Source organism: Anser cygnoides, chromosome Z (assembly GCF_040182565.1).
Source record: "Anser cygnoides isolate HZ-2024a breed goose chromosome Z, Taihu_goose_T2T_genome, whole genome shotgun sequence".
Taxonomy (NCBI): domain Eukaryota; kingdom Metazoa; phylum Chordata; class Aves; order Anseriformes; family Anatidae; genus Anser; species Anser cygnoides.
Window position 1 is genome coordinate 65159648 of NC_089912.1, and position 10165 is coordinate 65169812.

The window sequence follows — 10165 nt, forward strand, 5'->3', positions numbered from 1 at the left end:
ACAAGCTTTCTGTAATTCTTGTTTTGTGGCAAGAGATAGATTTTGGTATAAGCAGCCCCTTGTGGCAAGAATTTGGACTATTTTTGAGAGGCGCCCCCCCTTTCATTCTGGTGTCTGGATACCTTGCAAGTCCAAAGTGAAAACCTCCACCTGCCTGGTTATCCCCCTACCACTTGCTTATCTTGTTTACATGTTCTTTTTCTGTTTCAGATTTTCTATTACTCTCTGCTAGTTTCTTACTTAAAAGCTGGGCCAACCTGGGTGTCTTTGAGCTGATTAATTTTTAAATGTTAACTGCTTTTAAATGCATATATCAAATGTTCCCAGTTATTTTTATTTCATATGTAAGTTTTTGTTGGTGTACCAGTCATTATGAACAAAAACTGAGTACAACAGTGAATTACCTTTTTTAGAAACACTAGGTGGTAATGATGCATCAGGTCTTTTAATGTTGTATGTGAAAAAAAATAGTTTGCTTTACTGAATTGATTCAAATGTGACTTAGTTGCAATAGGCAAAGTAGGTATTCTGTCAAATAAAAATATCAGAGAAAATGGTCAGGTGATGGCTTTTTGGTAGGGAAATGTATTCCTGAAAAGTTGTACTCAAACCGTTTGCTTCAGTGGGTATAAGTTTTTTTTTTTTCTGACAACCTCCCATATTTGTTGCAACCATTTTTCTTTGAAAGAGGTTACCCACAATATGGTTCTAGCAGGTGAAACTAACTTTTAGTATCTCTGTGTCACTGTTTTCTTGGTTGGAGGGAGGTGGGCTGGGAGAGTATGCTTACCATATAAATATTGATAGAGTAACTTCGTAGCAACTGCAAGTAATCTGATTTACAGGTAATACCATATGAATGTTTTAAAAATATATTTATCATGCTATAGACAGAGATAGGACCCTGATAATAAAGAAAAAAAATGTTCCCCAGATAGAGGTGACTTCCAGATCCTTTCTTTATTATCTCAATTTTTCATTTTCAATGTCTTAATTTTTCATTTTTTTAGAAGTTGGTAGCTGTCCTGCATTTTTTGTTCTTTTCAGAAGAAAGGAATGTGAAACTTCCATCAGACTTAATTTTTTTGATTAGAACTATTGGACTGATAATATTGCTGCAAAAAAGAGTAGGCTTTTTGAAATGCATTTTGATCTAACTCTAAAGACAGAGTATTATTGTAAACTTCACTGGGAGCAGAATTAGACTCATTGGGAGATTTTTTTTGAAATTCAAGTGTAAATTGTACAGTACTGGAGGCCTGCCATCACAAAAGGAAGGTGATACAGTGTGTAGTAGTAGTTTGTAGCCTCTAATGGAAGCTTTTTTTGTAACTAACAGTTGCAAGGCATGGTTCATGCATTTCTATTTTATTCTTGCTCCAAGGCAAAGCGGAAAAAGCAAGCAGCTCCAGAAAAGCCTGTAAAGAAACAAAAGACGGGTGAGAGTTCAAAAGGTGCCGCTTCTTCTAAGCAAAGCAGTAACAGAGATGAGAATATGTTTCAGGTAAAATTGATGATTCTTTTAAAGCTTGGTTAAAGTAGCATGTTACATCATATTCAATATAAATTTTGGCGTGGTATAAATGTTGTGATAGTGTAGAGCCTAGTTTCCTGAAGCCCTGGTCAAAGAGAGTTGTGATGCTGTGGTACAGATGAGGTACTCAAAAAGCATTTCCAGGTTTCAGTAGAGGAAAAGAATCTGAGTTGTGGCAACTGATCTAACAGTCCCTCGTGGTCTTCGTCCATGGTAACTTTCTAGATAATCATTTTGTCTGTAAATACAGCACTCATCTTGAATATACTGTAAATATTAAATCAGGACAGTCTCTGGGTGGGAATGTTTTTTAACCAGGGCTCTTGAAAGAAAGGTTTTTGGAAAACAAAGTATGGATTCTTCATTCCTATTTAACTAGGTCAGTGGCATCTTGACTCCTGTCTTATAAGACGGTGTCTTGGAATAGGTTTTGCTTGTTTATTTTGTGATGCAGGTTTTTCTTACTGAACATTCAAAAAGACTGTAAGATCATCTGAATGTAAATCTTTTCCTTTTCAGCAAGATGCATTTATGAGCTCAAGGTGTATGGTTCTTGGGGTTAGCTGAAGCAGTAGCAGTGTGTACTGCAATACAATCTCAAATAATTTTATTCAGACAGGATTTTATTATCTGAAATAATTTTATTCAGACAGGATCTTCTGTGAAGCTATTTTATTCGCGATTGCAATGGCAGGTGCCCTGTCAATTAGGAGCACATTTTAGTAAACAAATCATAACTTTTTATTCCCTGTTACCCAACACCTGATCACCTCCCCTGTTTCCTCATTGGCTGAGTACTACAGGCTCACAAGTTACTCGATGCTCCACTATACCATATATGTACAATTTTTCTTTTTTTCAACTCTTTTAATTTTTTCCTTTTCCCTTTTTTCCCCCTTTTTCCCCTTTTTTATGTTTTGAGAACCTGTAATCTTTGTTTTACTGTTCTCACACTGCTCATACTGTTTTTCTCAAGCTTCCACCTTATTTTGGAACAGTGAGGCCTTCTACCATCCACTTACCTACTTAACATTTCTCCCTGCTACGACTACACAACTACCTTGGAATACAGAAAATCAGTTCTCTACTGCAAAAACACAACTTAGTTTCTTACATGCAAGCTGTGCAAGAATTTATGTAGCTTTGAATTGCCTGTTTTAGGGGAGTGGGTCAAGAGTTAATATCTGTGATTAGGTGGCTTGTTAAGGGCAGGGAAAAACTGAAGAATCAGTGTACGTTAAGAACTTAAGTTTGTGAAAGGGCATGGGCATAATAAGATGATCCAAATCTTGGGTAAGGTAAAAGAAATGGCGGCTTTGGGCTGTAGGTGTGCAAAGGAATATGGCAAAAAAAAAATCTCTTCAAGAAATAAGACCTGCCTGACTGATTATGTAATACAGGGCAGTTACTCTTGCTGTTATCGGTCCTTACATTGTTTATCATGTATAGTTGGAGGGAGGGCTTCGATTGACAACACCGTGTTAATGGTTGTACTTGACCATTAATGTGTCCTAAACCTTTGGTCTCTGCCTGCCTTTTAGTTACTCAACAGCAAATATTTTTTAGATTTCTTATTCTGTTATGTGAAGCATTGTGTTTTTTTTATGCTACATGAGCTTAATGTGCCTTAACTAAGGTGCAACTGTTTCAGTGCAGAAATAGCATTGCTGGTCAATGGTTACTTCCTCTCTCTCCCCTGTACCCATGATAGCATGCTAGAAGCTCTGGTTGCATTTTAATTTTTTTAGGTACTTTTTTTTTTTTGTTCTGGGGCTATTAATAATACTGCAAACCTCCTTTCTGTTTCCCTGTGACAGTAAAATTATCTCTGATGTGCGAGTGAATTTGCACAGATGTGGCTTGAACTGATATTGATAGAAATTGGTCAGTGAAGCATTCATAGGATAGTCAGAAGTTCTATAATGTCCATATTGTGTGTAGGAGTGGCAGCAAATGATGTGAAACTTAGTGACTTAATGTTCTAAGCCTCAGGCTGTGTTTTGGAAGTATACAGCTTCACTTAAAGTAGAGGCCTTTGTGACTGCTGTATTCAGAAGATTCAGCATTTTTGTCAAGGTCTAGGTCTTTGTTTTCTTTTAAAGCAGATGTTGGTGTAACTATTCTTGAAACTCATTAAGAGTAGAATTAATCTAAGTAGTAGAGAATTATTTCAGTATGAGACCAAGTGTATCTTATTTACATGTCTTGGCCTTTTTAGGCTTTATAGGTAGCCTAGTGTACTTTGGAATTTGTTAAAGGGGTTTGGGCACGATTGGAGTGCAGTTTATCTTGTTGCAATTTGTGACACTGCTAGAGGTCTTAAGGAGAAGCTTTGTTCATGTTAATGTTGAACGGTTCAGTGTTCGTGCAGTGGATTCCTATCTGTGGCTTCAAGCCCATGTAAGCTCTGCATCGTGTGCTTTGGTTAGTTTGAGAAAAATCCTGTCATCTACCTATGCCTGATTTGGATAAGGTTTGTTAATGCTGTCTGGATACAGTATTAATGACAGTCCAGAATGGAGCCACGCTACACAAGGTATTTCACAATTTATTATTTCAGTTTATGCGAACTTTGCCCACACGTATATTCTTTTTAGAAAGTTAATTTGTATTTACTTTTTGACTTGTGAGAAATAAGTTCATCAGCTTCATGGTGTAAAGTCTTTACTTATAGGTTCCTGAAGATAAATATATAAGCTTATGATGCTCTCTAGAGGTGATTGATCATGGAAATAATGAATAGTGTTGCATTGGTAACCACCTCAGTTTAAGAATTAATGTTATGAATCAATTTGTCCTGCAGAGCTCAGCTGTTTACAGAACCTTGCATTCTAGGGGTTTATATTATTTTACTGTTCTTCTTCTAACACTATACGTATAGTTACCAGCTAAGATAGAAGGCTGACTTTTGGCAATTTCTACTTTCACAGTGTGTATGCAGTTTAAAAGCAACTGGCAATTTAGAGGGAAAATGTAGATAAATATACTTGGTGAAACTCATACAGGAAGTCAGATAAGTGTCTTTGAAAGTAACCTAAGCATTTCAGTGCATTTTATTCTAAGTAATGGAAACCTGGAAATAGTAACTTTGACTTAATAGAATAGTGTATCTAAAGAGTTGTGATATTTAATAAAAAAGCATATTAGCTTGTGAATGACGGTTGAGCAGCATTAACTGCCCTGCTTTAAAGCAATACAACCCTTGGAACACTACAGTGATTATAGTGTTATATCCAGTGAAGTTATTCTAGTACTATCAGCTGCTGTGTGAAAAAAAGTTACTTAGAAATGACTCAGTGCCAGAATTGCAGGTATCAGGACCTTAAGAAAAATCAGTTTACTTGGGTAAATCTAGATTTTGGTTGATTTTAACATTTTTTGCTAATTGGAACTGTATGTTAGAAACCAGTATTAAAGCTTTTAGCAGTGACAACTGTTCTGCATAAAGTTCAACTAAACGTTCAGAATTTAACGTGAGCGTTCAGAGGAAATGTAGACAGAGGCATGAAGCCTTTCAGCACTTTCATTTGGACCTGTTTCCAGTTAAGGTTGATTTACTGGCTAAATAATGCATGCTTTATATTCTTGTACCCATGTCTTACTGTAGTTGAATTAAGATATGTAGTCTTTATATTCAAATCCTCAACCCTTTTACTGTACTTGCATCTCTAATCTGCTGTATTGTATCAGATTTTATTTCTTACAGCAAATCTGGAATTATTTGGCAACGCACTAGTGGTCTTTGATAGACATGGGATAAAAAGATGTTCTGGAGTACTAGTACTTGAAGGAGACTTAAGTCACTTGAAGTCGGTGAAGTGTTATAGTGTAAAACCAAGAAATGTTGTATATGCAGACTACTTAGGATATCCTTTGCCAGCAGTGCTGACAGATACGGCCATGTTACCAAGTTAAGTCTGAAAGAGCTCAGCTGCTCTGACATCATAGCTTATTTTTGTGTTGTATTTGTAGTGCTGTGGAAGTATTTAATAAATCACAAAATACTATTATGAACTGTAAACTCATGTTCGTTTTAAAGGCTACTTTGAAGTAAGAAAAAAGCTTCATGCTTACGGTATATAAAGATGTTCCAATTGTTTTAAAGTTAATTTTGGAGATAATTCAACAGGGTCTGCATAAGAAGAAAAATGTCTTTAACCAAACATAAAACACACTTGTTTACATCCATTTTATGAAGTAACAGCTTAGACTTAAACATCTGTGGATGACTTTAACTGATATAAGAGTTCATGTTTTCTGGTCAGACTTGAAGCTAGTAAGATGTGTTTTATCCCCTGTTAAATTATGTCAGTGCATCAATTAAGGAAATTTGATATTCTTAATAAAGCTGTTTTACTTTTTCTGTTTTAAAATTGTTTGCTTTAGGATGTGTTCTTTGTTCAGAAACTGTATCCAGAAAGTACATACAGAACTCTAAGCATTTCTTAAATTAATTGCTTCATTTTTATTATCTAGTTTCTGATTCTCAAATTCACATACATTGAATTGGTGTGAATAAATATGTTATCAAATGTGGGAAAAAAATTAATAAGGCTAAATGTATAGTGTGGTGCAGTGTGCTATGCTTCCCCTTCTGCTCTCAACCCCCTCACAAAAAAAAAAAAAAGCCTCAAAATTCAGTTAAGTTGTTGTGGTACAGAAATTCCCAAAGCATCATTTTTAACAAAGACAATTTGATGCCATGGTACACGCTGGTAAACTTCGAAAGTTTTGGTTTTTTTTTGGAACATATGGTTACAAGAGAGAAATTTTTACTCTCTGTTCCAATGAAGTACCAAGAGGATTTGAAAACAGGTGTGGAGCCACTTGGTCGTTTCCTTTCATTTTCCATCTGTATTTGCTTTGTTTTAAACAAACCAACCAAATACCACTAAGACCACTCTAGAAATTGTGCTTTTCTTGTGTGAATATCTAAGTGCTTTTTTTTTTGTTTGTAGATAGGAAATGTACTCAAATTTAGATTTGGTAATAGAGCTCCCTCTTTCTTTGTGTAGAACTGCTGCTAACAAAGGTGGTTACAATACAGGTAATAAAAAACAAAAGTTAATTAGTGGCTTTTGTAAGAATTCAATTTGATAAGAATATAGGTATTTCTATTCTATGAGAGCCGCTTCTGCAAAAAAAAGTATTGAATGCTCAACTGGTTTAAGTCCTTCATCCATTTATATTGTCATTACCTATTAGCCTACTGACTACTCTGGATTAAGCTCTTGATCTAGTTGTTTCTCTCGTGTCTAAAATAAGCTGCAGCGAGTAATGTCACATGTCCGAGTCTAATACTGTTTGGAAAAGTGAATGGTGTAATATGAAAAATACCTAAAAGATCCTTCTATGTGTTTTGACAGATTGGCAAAATGAGGTATGTCAGTGTTCGTGACTTTAAAGGGAAAGTCTTAATTGATATTAGAGAATATTGGATGGATCAAGAAGGTGAAATGAAGCCAGGCAGAAAAGGTATTGTTCTGCTTCATCTTATTTTGTATCAAAACATTGCCTGCAATTTATTGGAAAACTTTGTGTACCAGATTTTTATACTTTGTTACTGCATGGTATTGTAAGAGTAATATTTTTGTTTTAACAGATGATTAGTTTTATCTGTACATTATAAACAAAAGCGAAGCGGTTTTGTTGGCCTGAGTCTGTTTTTCTAAATGGATCCTGCGTAATTAATGGAAACAAGGCATCGGGTACAAGCAAATTTATTATGGGAGCTATAAGTCTAACCATGCTTTTTCTCCCCTGTTGATTAACTGAATTAACTCAATTTCTCGCCTATGTTACAGTCAGATTTTCTTATTTCTAATATGACTGAAAAGGCTTGGGTTTAGTTGGTATACAATGTTAAATTATTTAAAACAATTGTGTTCTTCATTTTTATCAAATTTCAAATTAAAATAATAGAAATATTTCATATGACTAATTTTTTGGAAAAAAATATTTTAGTTGAGGTGAAAATACTTGAAGTGCTTGAGTTTTAGTACTTTGTGTCTGTCTAATCTGCAACACAACATAAGCCTTTAAACCATTAATTGCTACTCCCATACCTAATTTTTATGTCATCCTTTCACTTAACTGTTTTTGGAACTTGGGCTACCTGCAAGATGAGGATGAGTTGATAGTTGCTTTCCTTAATGTCATTTGGTTGTTTAGAAAAGCTTACTTTACTCATTTTTCACATTATGCAGAGGAAAGAGGTAAGTGTGAAACATTCTGTTCTGAAGATTAAAGGCATTTGTATTTTTATGATGTGTCCAGGAGCAGCACAGTGAATAGATATTTGGAAAACTGGAGAATTTTCAACATCTCATAGATAGCCACTGACAGTAGGTTTGTATGAGCAGAGTATTATGGGCACCTTACAGGAAAATTTAATTTTTGGATGTGTTGCTGCTGTCTAACAAAAAAAACAACTTTGATGTTTAAAGACTAAACTGGTGTATTTTGAGGTGGAAATTAAAAGCACATCAATCAAAAGCTTGAGTGGGAAACAACAGTGAGACTTGGTGGGCAAAGTGATGATCTATCTCTATGATATAGATGGAAATGTTTATCATTGAGGCAAACAGGACGGCATTTTATTAGGATAATGCTAATAATATGATAGCATGAGTGTTTAATGTTCCAGTGATGCATTTACGAGCTGCTTAAAAAGCTATGCTGCAAACAATATAAACAATTGTAATTTTATAATAAAGAAGAAGAAAAAATTCCAACAGGAGTTGCTTTGTCATATTATTTCAAATAGCAGCTCTAAACTCATGTCTGTGTACAGTTCATATAGTATGTTGTTCAGGGGCAACTCGATGACATTTGGTCTCCCAGTAATGGTCAGCATGCCTGGCATAACTGTTTTCAAAATAAATCTTCCACCTAAAGACTGGTGGGAAAACTGGCTAGAAAAGTGACAATGTGGAGTGTTTGCTGCTTAAAATAACAGTACTCTGGTAAAACACTGGTGGTAGAAGAAGGGGGGGAAAAGGCAATGAGTCCCAAAGATGGAATTCATAGTTTCACCTGTTTTCAGGTCCTGCTCCACCTACAGGGAGAAAGCAATGAAAGAAGCCTGATCTCTGAGGGGGGAGAAAGGGGGTAAATAGTAGAAGAGCCTGGCTGGAGAGAGTGAGAGGTAGGCTTGTGAGTCTGTACTTACATAGAGTTGGCATAAAGATTAGTAGTGGAAGAAGGAGGAGGCTAACATGTAAAAGGAAATGTGCCTGGACTGAAGCTTGAAGAAGTGAAAATTCAGAACTGAGGAGATGGTTTCTGGGGTACTGAGCGATTATTGATTGAATGTCACAAGAATCTGTAGTGATACAGAAGTTTAAAAACAATAACAAAAAAAACATCCTTCCGTGTTAGTTTGTGAGTGCTAGGGAATAGAATAGAGTATCTCTAAAATGTTACTTATAGCATATGTTATTCACAGTGGTTTAAGACATGCCCCCCCATTTTTATCTTCACAAGAGAGGAAAAAAAAAATGAAAAAACAGATGTATAGTACATCAAAAATACTTAGTTCAGTCTACAGAGGTATTTGGCTTTTAGCAGCCAACTGAAACAGGTTTGGTTTCCCATCTCACCTCATTTTGTGCTGCCTCCTGTGAGGGCGAGAGCTCTCTTTCCCTTACTGTGTTTCACAAAACACTTGTGGATGAATGTTGTATTGTACCCATTTTCTTTGTAAGGTAAACCTGTCCAGACCTGGGCTAAAGGTCTAAACTGAAGGGTTCCAAGTGAGTAGTTTAACCATGCAGCTGAGACTTGTTAGTACACATGATGTAGCCCAAGCATTAATAGTTGTGACAGTCTGTGTGTATGAAATCAGTCTTGGTTGTAAGTATGCAAGATCCTGATTACAATTCTCTTTTTGTACTAAGTATTTGTTTTTAATACATTTCAGGTATTTCTTTAAATCCAGAACAGTGGAACCAGCTGAAGGAACAGATTTCTGATATTGATGATGCAGTAAGAAAACTGTAAAGACAGCCATACAGAAATCTTTATCATTTTTGTTGGTTTAAGCGGTCTTTTTACATTGGCTTTTGTTTTCTAAAATATTGTTTTCGAAGCTATTGTATATTTGGATTGCAAAACAATTTGTAAGATGAATACTTTTTTTATGTGCATTAAAAGTGTATTCTGAGTGAGGCTATTTGTGTATACTTTACTAAAAAGAAATGTGTTGCTTTCAAATCATGGTGTAAAATAAACAAATCAAGTAATATGTAAAGCATAGTTGTTACGGCCTTTTGATTGAAGACGTTTGTTGATAAGGCCACCTATTGGCTTTAGGCTTTGTTTCAGTTTAGTTAACAGTTTGTTTTCTAAGGAGATTTTAAAAATGTCTCCATTTACATTTTTTTTTGTTTCATACCCTTTGGTATTGCCCTCAGCTTTCTGCTTTAAAACTTGATACAAACAGTGAATACCTGGTAAAAACACATTTTTGTAGATAATTTTAAATACTGTATTTGCTAATTTTCCCTATTTATTCAGATGTAAACAGTCCTGAGTATATAGACTTTTTTGCATTGTTTGCATGGAGTGTTATGCTAAACAGTAACACTTGAACACCACCCACACAGTCTGTTCCCATTTTTATATAGCTTG

General features: G+C 35.2%; 1 protein-coding gene across 3 annotated transcripts in view; it reads left to right on the forward strand.

Annotated features, from left to right (window-relative positions):
• SUB1 (SUB1 regulator of transcription) overlaps window positions 1-9785 on the forward strand; it is a 376115-nt gene extending 366330 nt beyond the window's left edge. For 2 of the 3 annotated variants that reach the window (XM_066988328.1, XM_066988329.1), the window contains exons 3-5: window positions 1385-1504; window positions 6901-7009; window positions 9456-9785. In XM_066988328.1, coding sequence (XP_066844429.1) covers window positions 1385-1504; window positions 6901-7009; window positions 9456-9535 — 309 coding nt within the window. In that variant the 3' untranslated portion in view covers window positions 9536-9785. Of the gene's footprint in view, window positions 1-1384; window positions 1505-6900; window positions 7010-8579; window positions 8682-9455 lie in introns of all 3 variants that reach the window. The other variant, XR_010827757.1, reaches the window with a different exon arrangement.
• The last annotated feature ends 380 nt before the right edge of the window (window positions 9786-10165 follow it).